We start from the raw sequence: 16,658 nt of genomic DNA, 5'->3' as shown, positions 1-16,658 counted from the left end.
CTATTGTTGTCTTAAAAGAGACGTACGATATAAATCTGGACATTTTCATGAACCTGAAGTAATTGTGTCAATATATAGAGCAGGGGTCACCAACATTTCTGTCTCCATTTTTACACTATGCGTTTGGTACACACTTCTGAAATATCCTAATATATATTATTATGGATGATTAACTATATATTCTTCTCACACACAAATCCTTTTATTGATTCTTCAATACCTTCCAATGGGGCAGCGATAAAGGAAACACAAAATCAAACATAATAAGATGGTTATTGTATGAGTTGGTTTGTTTTGTTTTGTTTTGTGTTATCAGGGCTAAAGGGCTACTCTTTTTGCTTGTTTGGCTACGAAAGAACAAGAGAAAGAAAAATAATGTTTGTTATATGTTGGGCAAAAGTTACAGGACAAAAAAAGTGTAAATAAACCATTTATTTAATATGATAGTACAAAATTGCATTTTATTAACACATTTTATTATTAATATTATAAAATAAATAGATGGAAAAACAATACTTTGTACTTTATAAGTTGTTTTAACTTTGACTCATTTATTTTGAAGGAGAACAAATGGTCAAAAAAAGAACAAATTAATTACTTTCTAAAAACAAAGAACTTTGACAAGTAATAATAAATATTGGATAGTAATACATCATTTAAAAAAATAAAATAGTTTTCCAAGGTCTTGTGGTGATTTTCTAGAGCAGGGATCATATAAGCAATTAATTAGAGATGCCTTCAGAAATAAAGTCATAAACATAGCAAGATTACGATGTGTAAGGATTATACCTGGGATTATACAAAGAGGGAGTACTAACATGTAGACACCTAGTGGCAGGCTGCAGAATAACATCCCTTTGGCCACAAACGGCCCACAGACCAGGAGTTTGAAACCACTGACCAACACAAATCACAAGACATTAAACTTTAACTTAATTAAATGTGTATAATGCCATTTTATTCTATCTTAATTTAAAAAAATTAAATGGTGAAATAAAAAAATCAAGCTTCACAGAATCAATGGAATCAATTCTTGATTTGGAAACGTCTCCGACGCCTCATCAGCATTCATACATGGACTCGATTGTTTATTTAGAAACTGTGTCATTTATTGTCTTAATCCAGGCCCATCTGTTCCAGTCCAAAACTTCTCTCTCCTGCCTCAAAAACACACACCTGGCTCTCAAACCCGCCTCAGGTGAGAAGCCGCGGGGACCGCACACATTAAAAAAGACACACACATGTAAAACTCAGTGTGTCAGCAGCACACACACACTCGCTGCTGATGTCAGGAAACTATCATACACACACATACACACCGTCTATCTCATTTTTATCTCCACAGGTGGCAAAGTTAGGCCCCTGGCTCACTGTCAGCATGTCTGCCGCACACAAATCACAAACACACACACACACACACACACACAACGAAATGAGCTATTATGGGAAGTTAGGAAATGTGCCCCGCCTTCATGTGATGTCCGTCTGTCTCCAGTCTGTCTCCCAGTTACCTGTCTCACCGCGTCTTGTCAGATGCTCCACAGGTGAGAATAGTCCTGGTTCTTCTGATCATCAACCTCACGGTCCTCCAGGAGCCAATTAGATTTTGTCTTTGAGTTATTAGCCATGAATTTGGAGATTCTTGTCAGTCTTTCGAGAATACTCGGAAGCTTGTGTTTCTCAAAGGTACGCCAATTTGGACTTTCCAATGTCAACATTCAAAGTACGAAGTATACTTCAGATTGTACTGTTGATGATTAAAACTTTGTTTTTATATTTTTGAAGGCTTCACTAGTCTTTATCATCTTTATGTAATTGTTTTTCTATTATTCACATTCTTAAGGTTTTTATAATACTCTCAATTAACTATTTGCTTCTACATAGTATATTCACTTAACTTCTTAGAAAATCTTTAACACATCTTTTATGTTTTTTTTACAATATTGATTAAAAATAATAATATAATATTATGCATTGACCGTTTCTTGAACTTCAGTACTTTGAATTTTTCTATATTTTTTTCATTTTAGATTGTTTTATGCTATATTTATTGAAGATTTATATCAAATTATTTAGTTTTTCAAATGTCTGTATTGATCAGTCAAATAAGTCTGATAATGTAATTTTAATAATAAAGACATATGGGCAAAATTGTGGTAATTATTTTGTTATTAGCATGCTATAAAAGTAGTTACACAGCTAGTTATTCAGCACACTTGACTACAGTAGTGAAAGAACACATGGTTTCATTAAAGTGCTGCTTTGATAGTATTTAACCCTTTTGTTATCCCAGGATCAAGTTGACCCGGTGGCCTGAAAAACAAATGTGTTTGAGGTATCCCTTTTGTTGTCTCAGAGTCAAGAAAAACACATTTGTATATACGGGCCTCTGGGTCACCTCGACCCTGAGATAAAGCGAAGGTTAAAAATATTAAATTGACCTGTTTTATATTCTGTTGTAGTCGTTAAATTGACTTTGCTGTTGTTTGTGCTTGCAACATGTTTAATTTTTAAAACATGCCATACTGTAAACCATGAAACTGTTTCACAAAAAATTAGTTTATCATTCCAATTAGGGTTTCAGCCCCTTTGCAACATTCTAATAAACTAATGAATACCTTAATTTATCAATAAAACTTTATTTATGTGACCTTGGAGCTCAATTCATTTTAAGAATAAATGTGCATAAAATTAAAAGTAATATAAGAATAAATTAAAGTAATACAAATTAATTTAATTGGAGCAACAGAAAGAAACAGAGCAGGATATTATTCTGAAAATTCTATATAAACTAAACAATAATTAGATGGAAATACAAATGGTTTTGAGAATTAATTAAAAAAAAACATTTAAAACATGTCAAGAGATTAAGATATTAAAATTGAAAATATATGTAGAAAACATCATTTTTTCAAACATTGGGAAAATACATGTTGTTTAATTTTTTTAATGCGATTACAGATGGAGAACGAATTCAAATGTTAAGCCTAAGCAATAATAATAATTATGAATAAATAAATAACAGTAATAGTATTTAAGAAAATATAAATTAAATTCTATGATTATTCTTTTTATTTTGTCCAATGTTATTTAAATCTCTATTTAATAACCATATGAAGCACGTTTATCTGGTTAAATCACGACATAAGATGAGACTCAAAAATATAAAAAAAAAAAAAAAGTATTTGGATAAACGCAAACAGGACCCCCCTCTCACGCTCCCCTCCTGGACCACTGGGACTCTCCCAGTGACAGCAACTCTCCTGTAACTAATGAACTCTCCAGCTACCTTCTGGTCAGCCTGCTCAGCACAGTCCAGTGATTCCTGGCCACGCCAAGGTACACCAGTCAAAATGTAATTTTCTGCAAGATTACACATGATAATGACTCGCTTTGGAGGGTCGCCATAAATGACTTCCAATTATAGACGCATAACTATCGATCTGTCAACACACAGGCAGGAGATGCTGGGACGCTGTGCTTTCCTCTTGTGCGGCGCCTGAAAAACTGCTTAACAAAGTCCTGTTTCACATCAACTACTGGGCTCACCTACACCTGGAGGAGAGTGAACACGACCTCGGCGTCGCATCAGCACCAGCGACGTAAAAAACCATCCCGCCAACAAAACACTCGGTGACTTACCGTCAGTTTCATCCACCGCCGGCTTCCTTCTCTTCCAGCTGCAGTCAGTCTCAAGGACAAACGCTCTCCTCGCCTCCGGCTCTGTGATGCAGCAGCCGAGCGCACACACACACACTTGCAACACACACACAATAAAAAAGCGTCAACACACACTTTTCTGCATGGGATTCAGTGCTGAGTTCACCTACCTGCTCGCTCGCAGGGGGAGTCCTGGGAGAGAGTGTGCCAGACAGAAAGTGTGTCTCACGGAGGAGGTGGGAGGAGAGAGGGGGGAGACAGCCAGTGCGCCCCCTTATATGCAGAGGGAGGTGAGCGAGGGAGGGTGGAGGACACGAGGCGCTCCTGTATTCCCATAGATACAGAGCAGGATTCCTAGTGCAAAGGATGCAAGCGAGAGAGAGGGAGAGAGAGAGAGAGAGAGAGAGGAGGAGGGGGGTCATATTTCAGTGATGTTGACTCAGCATGGGAATGTGATGTGTACATTGATAGTCGAATTCATTTAGAAAAAAAAAGTTCTTATAGGATGGAAATCTTCCGCTGTGCAGATGGAAAAAAAAGAGAAAAGTTGTGTTGGGACCTGAGCTCGCTTCCTCCTCCGTCGTGGAGCAGTGGAGATCAGCACTATTTTTCTCTTTTTGTGTTGCTGGTCAAGATTGTTAGTTATTTCTGCGAAATCATTCTTAAAGGTCGATAAGACACAACCTGCAAGAAAGAAGATGAGTCCGGGGAAAACTCTCAGAGCTCTTTCAAAATTGATTTCAATTCTAAGTCCTATGTATATTTACCTAAAAGGACTTATTGATTTATTTGAATTATCTCTGTGCTTGTTCTCCTTTACAGAAAAAAAAAAAACCCAATGAAATTAAGGAAAAGCCTGCATAAATAAAAATGTCTAAAGATATTTCTTGAAGGAGTCAGTAGATCATCAAACACAGAGGGAGAGGAAGCATCAGTAGATTCTGATCCAGAGCCCGAGCCGACTGGATAAAATCACTGATGTAAGGAGGAGCCTGACCATGAATAGATCTGAAAGTAAGAACCAGAATTTTAAAATTGATCCTGAAAGAAACTGGCTGCTAGTGAAGAGTTTTATGGATCGGGGAAATGTGAGTTCTTCTACTAGAGCGGGTCAGAATTATCGCTGCAGAGTTTTGTATTAACTGCAGGCGAGACAGTTTCTTCACATGATTGAAATGATCTGATAATCTCATTTTAAGTTATCTTGATATAAGATAGACTGACTTGATGAGGAATGCTCAACTTAGTACTGGAAATATAATATATCAAATAAAATATAATAATAATAATAATAGCATAATAAAAGCTGCCACCAGACAACAGTGCCAGAGATGGATTTGAACCTGGAAAATTCCTACAAAAAGGCGAAAAAAAACTATGCCTCGATTGTGAGATAAAATGACAAAATTGTTGACTTGATGTTGAACTAACAGGATGTTCAAATTTTTTAAGCAAAGTGTGAACCATTAAAAATAAGGTTTAACCAGAATATTTGAAAAATAACTCACCTAAATGGCTTTTTGAGTTTATAATTTAAGATTAAATACAAATGGTTAGAATACAGAAATGTCAGAAATATACAATAAAAACAATTAAGATGTAATATGCAGTCGATAAATAAAAAAATGCAATGTCCTTTTACATTGTTTTCAGAGGCTTAGATTTTGCATGTACTTGGTGAAAACAATCTAAAAGAAAAGGCAGCGTGAGAAACGGCAAACTTGATTTAATGTTTATGATCACAAGTTTGTGTGCATAGTTTGTCAAAAATCCCTTTAACTCTGGTTTATGCCAGCAAGGGTTTTATTGATTTATGGGTCTGCCTTGTATGTGCGGGGGTCAGAGCGGGAAACACCTCCTTAGTGACGTGAAATAAATGCAGGGTCACCTGAGTTCAAGTGTTGGTCACATGTGCTGGTTTGCAGCACCTGGACAGACCAGAAAAACAAATGCAACCAGCCTGAACAAAAGTCATTTTGCAGGAAACCTAACAGCTATGATAGGTTTAGCGTCACCACAATAGGTCAGAGGTCAAGTCACATTTGGACTTCAATAAATGATTCACACGGAATCTCAAATGAGGAAAGGTATGGAATGCCACGGAGTCCCTTTCTAAGAAATGGAAAGCAGGCCGCCAAATAAAACGACATTTCTAATATAAAAGTTACAATTGAAATCTATTTTTAAAACAATATTCTTGTTGAGGTTTAGACAGAACAATGAAACCATTGCAAAACTGCAGCTGTGCTGTGAATAGGAAAATGGGATTTTTTTTTAATGATTCTTTCAAACAGAAATGTCAAAACATCAAAATCAAAAAAACGTTTATTGGACATCATTTGCTTGACATTTTTACCAAATGAAACCGGTTAAATCTTAAAGGAATACAATTAAAAACTCGGTTTAAACCTGCAATTTTTAGCAAGAGTTTATCAATTCAGGTTGAAATTGTCTTTTAAAATAATGTATTATTTCTCTTTCTGAGATTTAAGATTGAAGTGAACAAGACTATTAATGCATTCAGACGAGGGTTCAATACTTACATTTGTCAAACATTTTTTCTTTAAACTGTAAGGAAAAGAGAAGTAGTTCTGAGAAACAGGTAAACAGCAACTATTCCGAGTTTTATTTTCATTCTGGGATTGTTTTAATCATTTCTCAATGTGTCCATTGTGTGTTGATTCAAAATACACAACAGAATAAAAAGGAGAAAACAAAAGTTAAGTCGTATTGTTGGTTGAATCACAACAAGTGAAAGCAGAAACCAGGTTGTTAAATGCAGCTACAGTTATTTATTAATGTTTCTCTCCAAAGACATTTTGGATCACTTGAAAAGCCCTCAATGGTACAACAGGTAAAGTGTCTGCAGTGAAACATTGACCTACATAAAATCCCTCGAGAACATAAAAACATTCTGTGGCTTTCCTGATAAAAGTATCGCGGTGTCATCACAGTGCACCTTCGCTTCTCCTCGCGGCGCTCGTACAATACAATAACGTCTCAGTCATTCACGAAAGCGGCGTCTCGTCGTTGGCAGGTGGTCAGCGCCGGAGCTGTTGACGTCTGAGGTAAAGGGGCTGCATGCCAGCGGAGAGAACCGACGACAAGCAGGAAAGAGAAGCATTTACTCCGCTTCAGTCTGTAGCGAGTCCTAGAAAGAAAAAAAAAAAAGAGATTCTTTTCCCAATGTGGGAAAGATGCTCCTCATGCTCTAGTCGTCACGTCCATCTAACCGTCCGTTAAATCTGCTGAAAATGGCTCCCTGAGTCTTTTAGTTAAAACCTAAACCGGTGCCCTTCGGTCTCTGTGTGGCCCGGACCGGCTCGGTGATGCCTCTCCCCTCCGGACCCAGGCCCGTCCCCGGATTCCATCCCATGCTCTGCATCATCCGACTCCCCATGTTGCTCTCTGGGAGGGGAGGGGCGTTCTCCCCGACCACTGCACGAGAGGAAGACACAGGTATGAAGGATGACGACTGACTTCCTCTGCTCGCCTTCATTTTAGAAACGATAACAAACATCACAATATAGTCGTGCACTTTTGAAAACATTCATTGAAGGGACATCTTTAAAGAAATGGGTGTTATTAATTAAAATGTAAAAAAAAAGAAGTAATTTCTTTTTTATGTTATAAATGTTTAATAATAAATTATTAATAAAGAGAAAACAAAACTTCTGTTATCTAAACAGTTCAACTATTAAAGGTTACATAGGGAAGGTTGCAGGAATAAAAAAAAGATATATTTAAAACAATCTAACAAGAGTTAATTATTAATGACAATATAATTAAAGAGAATAATGTATATAATATGTAATAATTGTACTACAATAAAAAGTTTATTTTTAAATTCGTTTTTACAAAAATTTAAATTTTTAAAATGGACATGATAAAAAAGAAATTGTTTTCTGAAGATACATTTCACCCATGCTTTTAAGTCGAACCTAAATTAAAAATCTATTCTTTAAATAAAAATGTATAATAGTGTATTTTTTAAGTATAATCCAAAAAAAATGTCCATTTAAAAATTATTTTTTTTTAATTAAAAACGCTTTATTAAATACAATTTAAAAACCATATGGAGAAAAAAAGAGCAATAAAAGAACAACAATAGTGTTTAAAATAGACCAGTTTAAGTATTAATTCTGATCAAATATTTAATTTAATTTTGTTTTTAACCGAAAAAATGATAGAAATAGCATCCAAAATCATGTAGAATTACAATTTTCTGTGATATTAATGGAAGAGACCAATTCAAACGTATGTGGATTATCAAATTAAAATGTAAAAGAAAAGTATCATAAATCAAGATGAAAGAAATCTAAATTTAATTTAATTTAAAAATAATATTTACAAAATAACTCATGGAGAGAAAAAAGTTTTCAAAGTTTTGAGAAAAAAATGAATTCATATTTAGGATAAAATCAAGGTGAAAAGAAATTGATTCCGAGTGGTTATAAAATGAAAAATATGAATTCAAGATATAAACAAGAACCTATGTAAGACAATAAAAATGAACAAATAAATATTTTTCTCTTTAAAATAAAATAAGAAAGGACCACAACAAAAATAATCACAAGTCATCTGAAACATTAAAATGCAAAATGGACATTCAACAAACAAAAGTATGACATTATTATCATTAAAAATGCAACATATAAACGTGTTTATCCTCTTCTGTCCATCATTAACTCCCCTGCTTCCACTTTAAGGTAGACCTGACTATCTAATTGACTGGTGACATATCATCCGGCAGACTTTTTTCCAGGAGAAGCAGAGCACCATGACTGGACAGTCAGTCCCGATCTCTTCTAGGAAGTCCAGGGTTCACAGAGAGGTCGGCTATTTTTTAGCATGGCGGTGCTAAATAACTAATTGTGGCGGTTGAGTCAGTGTTGGTTTCCGGCTAAAATGTGATGACTTTAGACGTGCTGCTCAGGTGTAAGCGGCGGAAACATTAAGTTGTACAGGAAGCAACGTTTGGACAATGGGACGCTGACAGGAAGTGAAGTAGGACATAAGAATAGAGTCTAAATAATGGAAGTGTTGAGTCGTGGATTCTATTGTTAATATAGTGTTTAGTAGGAAAATACTACAAAGCAGTCCTTATAAAAGGTAATAAGGCAATTATATTATGTTTTAAAAGTAATTATAACCCATTATAGTACTGCTGTTGGAGAGAAAATACACTTGTATATCTATAGTTGTCAAAATACAGAAGAAAACCATTTATGTGTCCATCAATAGTTCATTCAATTTGTTCATTTAAAATAAAAAAAAGATCAATAAAGTGTTACATTTAAAAATTATTGAAAACTATTACAAAAAAAATCAAGGGTTTAATATTGATGAATGATTTAAGTTGTTTCTGTTTTGATCAAAAATAGTTCATATTTTTTTTTAATTAATTTCAAAATGAATTATCAAAGGCCATTTAATTCACCTTCTTAAACACTTAAAATTGCTTCCTTTTCCAAACTACTTCCTTCTTTCACCAACTTCAGGTCACTGCTATGAAATAAATTATTAATCAAGACCTTGCTTGAACCCTCACAGTAGAACTGGTCATTTAAAAAACTTAAGATAAAACAATCTTACTTTTTGTTCAACTAATCAAGTTTCCTTCCAACCTCAAAAAAATGTATAGATGGATAAAGTTCGGCCTTGAAACAAACAAACAGAAAACCTCACACACCTGAAGCCATGTCCTTTTAATTCAACCATTCTACATTTGCTGCATCACCTACTATTTAGATTACACAGAAATGATTAAATTGACAATAAATACATTTGATTTATTCCGTCGTTTTAAGGTCATCGTCTTCAAGTTTAAGTAAAGTGACAAGTCTTAACTACCAGTTCCTACAAAATATACAGTTGGTTATTTTTACCGCAATCCTAAAAAATATTCTCATGTTGCAACCCCTCTTTTTTTAGGTGACTCCCTTAATGTATTTATATATTAATAATGCAGGATAACAAATAATTCAAGCTCAGCTGAGCATCAATTTCTTGCAGGGCCACGTGACACCGGAATATAATCTCAAGACGGTCTTTGCCTAGCAACACCTAGGCAGTCATTTCATCAGGAGAGGGTCATAGTGGGGTGACTGGTACCCATATAAATGAAGCCACTGCTTTAAGAACCTCTTTAATACATCATCCAATCCACGACGCCTTCTCCGCAACATCAAGTGCAAAATTGCTCCTCGCTGTCCTCCAAAAGCATCAACTGACCCTGCGGCACGAGTGCTGGTTTTAGGGGGAAGCGGGTAATACACAAGAGTAACTGGCTAAGAGCTAATCTCCGCTCTGACAGCATGACTACCAGCTGACACTTGTCCAACAAAGCTTAGAGAGGAAAATGGGGTTAAGAGCTAAATCAGGGTTTAATAAAATGTGAAGAGAAGGGAGGGAGGGGTAATAACGGGAAGGATGAGTCTCCTCTCTGATGACCACAGAAATGAGAAGAGAGAGAGAAAAAAAAAAAAGAAGCGTGTTTGTGTAAAAACGCTCTGCAGTAAAGTCTGCTGATGGGAACATACAGAGAGGCGGAGAAAACAAAATGGAAATTTGGTCCAAAATCAGGGAGTCGGGTGCCAGATGGCTCATGAGGTGCTGCTAGGTGTGTGTGTTTGTGTGTGTGTGTAATACCTGAGGGTGCGGCAGAACCGAGGGGGGCTGCTTTTCGTCTACGCTTGACGTCCCCTGTACACAGAGAGCCGAGGTGACCGCTAGTTTGTCTGCGAAAACAGCCAAGTGGAACAAAAGAGTATGAAAGTTTAATAGCTCCCATGTTATTAACAGCAAGTGTTACTGCGGGATATACGGCGACGGAAAACTAACGGAAACAAACAACAAATGATTGACTTTTCTCACCTATTGGCTGTTTTTGCTGAACAGCTTCTCCGGTGTCCTCTATCTGACCGAGAGTCCCAATGCAACTTGAAATGGAAATGACAAATATTAATACGTTTGAGATTAAAGGTTTGAAATAGCACCTGGTGCACAAATTAATTGGAGAAAAAAACGACTAAATTTTAAAAAAAAGTGCCATTCAAAGCAAAATAAATGAATAAAACTTCTAAAAAGTATGCCAGAATAAATTAAAATCCAAATAAAAATTTAAAAACGGTACATTTCTGAAGCAAAACACTATTTAGCATATTCTCATTACACTTTTAAAGCATACTTCTGAATTATTTTGTATTCATCTTTTTACCCATGTTGAGTAATTTGCTGTCATATTTAACTCATTTTATTGCCAACATACAAAAGAATCCGGAACATAAACTACAACTATTCACTCATATACGTTCACATTTTCAAGAGCTAATAAAAGGAAACTCACTTGTGCATGTTCTAGTCTTGAACCAGAGCTGAACCATGGACTGTGAATATAAAGCATCCATATTTTGAATAACACAGTATACACACAACATTTGACTTTTCTTGACATATTTCCAGGTTAAGAATTCTTGAGGATTTTGACTTAATTTAAACATTTTTAAAAAATGTTGGTTGATATTTGGTTGTTATTGATTAAGAAGTCACCAACATGAACAACACTTAAATAACGTAAACATACAAAAAAAACACTGTATATATATATATATATATACATTTAGTATATTTTCAAAATTTTGTGGGGAAAAACAATAATGCGAGGACAAGAGATGACTCACTCGTCCTGGTTTTGTCGAGCCAGTCTGTCATTAAACCCTTGACTGGAGCTGCCCTGCAACCCGCCCTGAGAGGCTGACTGATGTCCCTGGACACGACTCAGTCTGGCCTGAAACCCTGAAGAAATGAAAAAAACGGTTTTATAATGCGACAATGAATTGGTAGCCGACATCAAAGCCTAGTCCATTTTGTAAAACGTAATCCTAGTCAAAGTGATTTAAAAGGAGTGTATGTGTGTGTGTGTGTGTGTGTGTGACATACACACACACACAGGAATAGAATCGGGAAACACACAATCGGGAAAATTAAAGGCTCAGTGAAACTTTCAACTGAAGCGTAACAGGCTCTAAAATAATAGCCTTGAAAAGTGATACAATTAACACCCTGTCCCATGTGTCTGAACTCTTAACCTTCTTGCATCGGGTGCCATCTGCTGGTTACAAATGAGACTGCAACAACAAATTCAGCAGCGTACCTCGGCGCGTGCCTTGGCTCATGAGGGGGAAGGAGCCAGTTAGAATGCTGTTAAAGACGGGGTCTGCAAGATCCAGATCCTCAGAGGCAGTCTCCTTCTCCCACCACGGGATCACACCTGCGATGCCACATGCTCCGCCGGGTCCTGCGGATGAACCGGGCTCTCCTTCATAGAACCAGTCACTCTGCTCGTCATCACCTGGTGAAAGTTAAAATCTTGACTATCTGACTAAAAGCATTGTGACATTTATTTCTCAGACGTAGTTGTCTTTTGTCAACTTGAAGTCTGCAGAAGCTCTGAGATCTATTACGCTTCCATCTTGCCCGAGGAGTCGAGTTGATTTCAGTCAATTAAATAGCAAAAAGGGCACTAAGAGAATTAAAGTCATTAAAGACATCTCCGCAAATACTTACCCTGCGATTAATTAAACTTCGCTCTTTTAATGTTCTTTAATTCACCCAAAAGTTGTTGCCGTGCATCCAACGGGGACAGAAACTGTGTTTAGTTTGTTCATAAAGTTTGTTTTTTTACGCATCATTAACTGAGATCTGGGTTCCTAAAGCGTAAGACAAGATAAATTATCTCTTTTTTAAATACTGTTTTTCCAATCGCTTTTGGAATTATTAGACCAACTCGACAATCAACTAAAAACCACCACAATAAAAAACACAATGCTTATTAAGCTTTAGCAAGAGTCCCTACTGTGATAGAAATCTGTATTTAATAAAAGGCAATTAATAAATAGATGTTAACAGATATTTGTCAGTTGCCCATTCGTTTTAATACATTATAATGCCAATTGCCTTTATTTTAGATAATGAATCCAAGACTTTTAAGACCATTTAAAAAACTGCTTGAACCCTGTGAGATACATTCATACATCCTTCTATAGCTGAAAGAACAGATCAACGATTTTGACAAACCCTTAACAAGTATCAAGTGCTTTAATTACAAGTTCATATTTTAGAATATAATAATGGTAGTTAAAAAGACACATCTTCCTACCTTGTCTCCCCTCATCATTGGTGTAGAGACCTCCATCACTGCTGTTACTCACACTGCTAGTTTCACTGGGAAGTTAAAAGAGAATTCATTTTAAAGATTTGATTATGAAAACATATTTCAAAGTCAACTATATTTAAATACATTTTAGAATGTTTTGTGGCATTTTATTTGTTACCTGCAAGATGTCATTCAGTGATAAATTAGTAAATAGTAAAAACACTAACCACCTGTCACTCATTTCCTCATCAGAGGCTTTCTGCTCCTCTAGCTCCATCTTGTCCTTGGACCCGTCTGTTGGAGAGGAGATGGGGTCTTCACTTTCCACCACCACTCCTTCATCTGCAGCTTCCATCCCCAGCCTGTGTGTGGCCAGTTTCCTCTTCTTTATCCTGCACTTTCCTCCCACCGGGCCGACCACACCACCTCCACAAAGTTCCATAGCATTCCTGCTCTCAGCGGGGCAGAGTCTGTTCAACCTGCCACCGGGTCGGGCTTTGGGGACCGGCGGGGGCCCGAGCATGGTGGACACAGGGGGTTCTGGCTCGGCGGGAGGATCCACAGCCATACGCTTCACCTTACGCCTCCTCCTTAGGCTGCGAGTTCCCTCTGCAGAGCCTATCACACCGAGGTCATCAGGCCAGAGAGGACGCTTCCCTCGGCCTATGTCAGAAGATAGAGGGGTCCGACGTTTAGGGCCGAGTTGCTCGTCTGAGTCGCTGTTATCCCGACCATGGTTGTTCGTGCCGGAGACTCCTCCAGTCGTCCGATAGTCCTTGTAAAAGAAACTAGATTGAGCGACTTACAAGAATGTCAACATGACTTTAAAGCGTCAAACCAAGAACATGTGTTTCTCTTAAAAGATTCAGATTACTTTGTACTCTCACGCATCCTCAAGTACCTTGTGCTCTTCCACACTGGACTCAGACCCCTCGCTAAGATGGGCCGTCTCCCATGGTGGGTGCGGATTGTCCGATCGCCTCTTCCTGCCACGTCTTTTCCGGGCCTGTCTCTTGAGCAAACAACCCACGGCCAGTGCATGGTCTCCCCCGTCGCCGAAGCCACCGCGTGCAGCTTGCTCAGAGCTCTCCTCCAGCGCTGACACCAGGTCATGGACCAGCTCGTCCATTGTCCGGCGAAAGTGCCTGAAAAGAAGATATTAAATGTGTGATTTATTTAAAAAAAATACAACTTTAACTGGGCAGGAATTTGATTTTCTACAGAAATGCATCAAAATTGTTTATTATATATATTTTTAGAGTGCACCACATTTAGCAAGGGAACATTTAAAAAAATGTTGACACATTTTATTTAAATAAATTCAAGAAACTACCTTTTCTATAATTGTATAATCCAAGTCATACCAAAAGAAAAGTAAACCCCTATTCTGTTTTCTTATTGTTCCTATTTCTACTACTTAAGTGTGTGGACAGCCCATAAGTACATACTGTAGTTGTTTTCAAAAAGTAAAAGACTACAAGAATAACTATGGAAACAGAAACATGTACAGCAATTGAAAGTTTTGAAACAACCTAGAGAATAAGAGTTTTAAAGGTTTGTTTATTGCATTACAACTTTCCTTTTTTCTGACACAATTAATTATCAACTGAACTTTGTTTTGGAAAGTATTTAAATAATGTAACAGAAATAACTGATAAATCCCAAACTTTCTTTGACGACTAGCATTCAAACAATGTGAACCTTGATGCAAAGAACAATTGTGTGGACCACATTGGAATGAGAGGTTTTATTTACACAATATAACTGCTTTTAAATAAACTTCCCATGGGTAAGGATAGAGGGATACGAGAAATATGACCAATAAGATGGATGGATGCAATGAGATGTGTATTGGTTGAACTAAATTATTAAAATGAATTTTTAAAAAAGTGTACAATATAATCTTATCTTTCACAAGCACATATGTTTGTATTTGGTGAGCTGGTTGGTAAAGGATCAGTCTCTTGTAACATAAACAGATTATCAAGTTATAAATACATTTTTAGTTGGAGAAATGAAAACATAAAAAGCAAAAATTACCGAGTTAAATAACTTCTACGTTAGACTCCATCACAGCTGTTTACCTTGCTCTATTATTAAGGTTTATGCAATGGTACAAATCCCCGAGTTGTGTTTTATTTACAATGTGAAAACCCCTATATTTAAAGGTTTTATTGGATTGTTATCAGTCGAACAAGACTCTGGCGAAGCTGGACGATAACAAAATCACGACTGTTATTTATGACGTTGCCGTTAATACAGGCCTAAATAAGTACGTATTTATCAATAATACACAAGTACATCCGAAACAAAATCTACGAGGCTAAGGCATTATTTACAAAAACACAGTTTTAGTCCAATAAAAGCAAAAACATTAGATTGTTACTAGCTAGTCGAGCTAAACAACGCCAGAAGGTTCTTCCAAAAACAAAGGCTAAACTAAGTCAAAATGAGGTGGCAATTGTTTCTACTGACCTTGTACACGATTTCAACTAAACGTATTATATTCTCGAATAACTATTGTTGAAATTCGACGTCGAAAAAGGCATAAATATTAAGAATAACTGCGGTGCTAGTCTGCTAGCATCGTTAGCTCAGGTTCTGCAGCCGGCCAGTGCCTGGAAGTGCATCTGTCGTGATTATTCGGAACTTCTTACCAGCCGGTTCCGGTTTTGCTTATTCTTTTTCGGTTCGCCGCTCGGGACATTAAAGCCGTCAAATGCCGAATTCCTTTAACCAGAAACAACGGACAAACACCGATCCATCACATTCACCATCATTGCATGCACAAAGCAGAAGGAGAGTTAAGTCCTTGAACGCAACAGTCGGACTCGTGCTGCCTTCACGAGACTATAGGACGTTTACAAATACTTTGCATTCTATTCAGAACTTTATTTATATAAAAAAAATCATGTAAAAAATGATATATCAAATTACTACGGGGTATTAGGGCCATTTATACACACACGATTGTTTTAGTAATTTAATTACGAGATTAATGTCCTTTAAAAACATTTATTACGAGGTTAAAGTCGTACAAAAATACATATAATTAATTTTTGTTTCACATTTTTAGTTACAATAGAGGTCTAATTTTACTGTGTAAGAGTGACATATTAAAAATGACAACACAATTATATTTAAACAAACATTTGTTTTGTAAAATAGTATTTGAAAAATTGCATTTAATGTAAAATATAATAACCTGATCAATATATTTTATAGTCAACGGGTGGGCCAGATTTATTTTTGCAAGGCCAGTGTAGACCCCTGTGGAGACGTTTCAATAAAATTGTTCATTTTTGAATAAAATAAAACGTTACCCAAGTAAAATAATATTTTGTCCAGATACAATCATTTTGTCACTAATGTAATCCCAAATAAATGCTTAAGAGCAGGTACTGCTCAATTACACAAGGGCCAAAAAAACTTTAAACTGACCAGACTAAATCTACAGAACAGGGCATAGAACTTGACTTTTTATATTGTCTTTTTATTCATTGAGGCTCAATTTACTAATAATTATTGTTTTACCACACAGAAAAAAATCGACTCTTAATAGTATTGCTTCTATCCATCATCTATGGCTCTCATGTTATCTTTAACACTGGCATCTTTATGGATCATCATATCAACACATACATTAATCTACTTGGATTTTGATACAATTTTTTTTTATTTTTTTTATTTTATTTTATCTTATTAAATACTCAATGACTTTAACTTCATGACGCAACATATTGTTTAGAAATATCAGGTAGGAGACCCTTAAGGGACAAGGGAAAATAAAAGAAAAATGTAGAATCTTCTTTAATTTTGCGAGACTTCAGTGTAATCAAAC

The 16,658-nt window shown here is 36.2% G+C and overlaps 1 protein-coding gene across 3 annotated transcripts; it reads right to left on the bottom strand.

Annotated features, from left to right (window-relative positions):
• Positions 1–5,967: 5,967 nt before the first annotated feature.
• On the bottom strand, positions 5,968–15,601 carry gpatch2 (G patch domain containing 2). 3 transcript variants are annotated; one of them, XM_087813238.1, is made up of 10 exons: positions 15,475–15,601; positions 13,719–13,962; positions 13,045–13,592; positions 12,821–12,885; positions 11,816–12,013; positions 11,343–11,457; positions 11,009–11,048; positions 10,537–10,601; positions 10,312–10,400; positions 5,968–7,098 (listed from the first exon to the last, which is right to left on the bottom strand). In XM_087813238.1, exons 1-10 carry the CDS (start codon positions 15,522–15,524, stop codon positions 6,932–6,934), a joined length of 1,581 nt encoding a protein of 526 aa, XP_087669364.1. In that variant the 5' UTR covers positions 15,525–15,601; the 3' UTR covers positions 5,968–6,931. The 3 variants fall into 3 exon arrangements, with proteins under 3 accessions (XP_087669364.1, XP_087669365.1, XP_087669366.1); XM_087813239.1 differs by having other exon boundaries at positions 13,048–13,592; XM_087813240.1 differs by lacking the exon at positions 15,475–15,601 and adding an exon at positions 15,293–15,421.
• Between the last annotated feature and the right edge of the window lie 1,057 nt (positions 15,602–16,658).

This window comes from Callionymus lyra, chromosome 17, assembly GCF_982586985.1.
Source record: "Callionymus lyra chromosome 17, fCalLyr1.hap1.1, whole genome shotgun sequence".
NCBI lineage: Eukaryota > Metazoa > Chordata > Actinopteri > Syngnathiformes > Callionymidae > Callionymus > Callionymus lyra.
This window is presented reverse-complemented; position numbering and strand designations above follow the sequence as displayed.

Coding starts and splice junctions, on each gene's coding strand:
- gpatch2 (XM_087813238.1), bottom strand. CDS start 15,524: ATGTCCCGAGCGGCGAACCGAAAAAGAATAAGCAAAACCGGAACCGGC. Junction 12,886..13,044: donor GAGGAAATGAGTGACAGGTG/GTTAGTGTTTTT, acceptor TTAACTTCCCAG/TGAAACTAGCAGTGTGAGTA. Junction 11,049..11,342: donor GCTCGACAAAACCAGGACGA/GTGAGTCATCTC, acceptor TTATATTCACAG/TCCATGGTTCAGCTCTGGTT.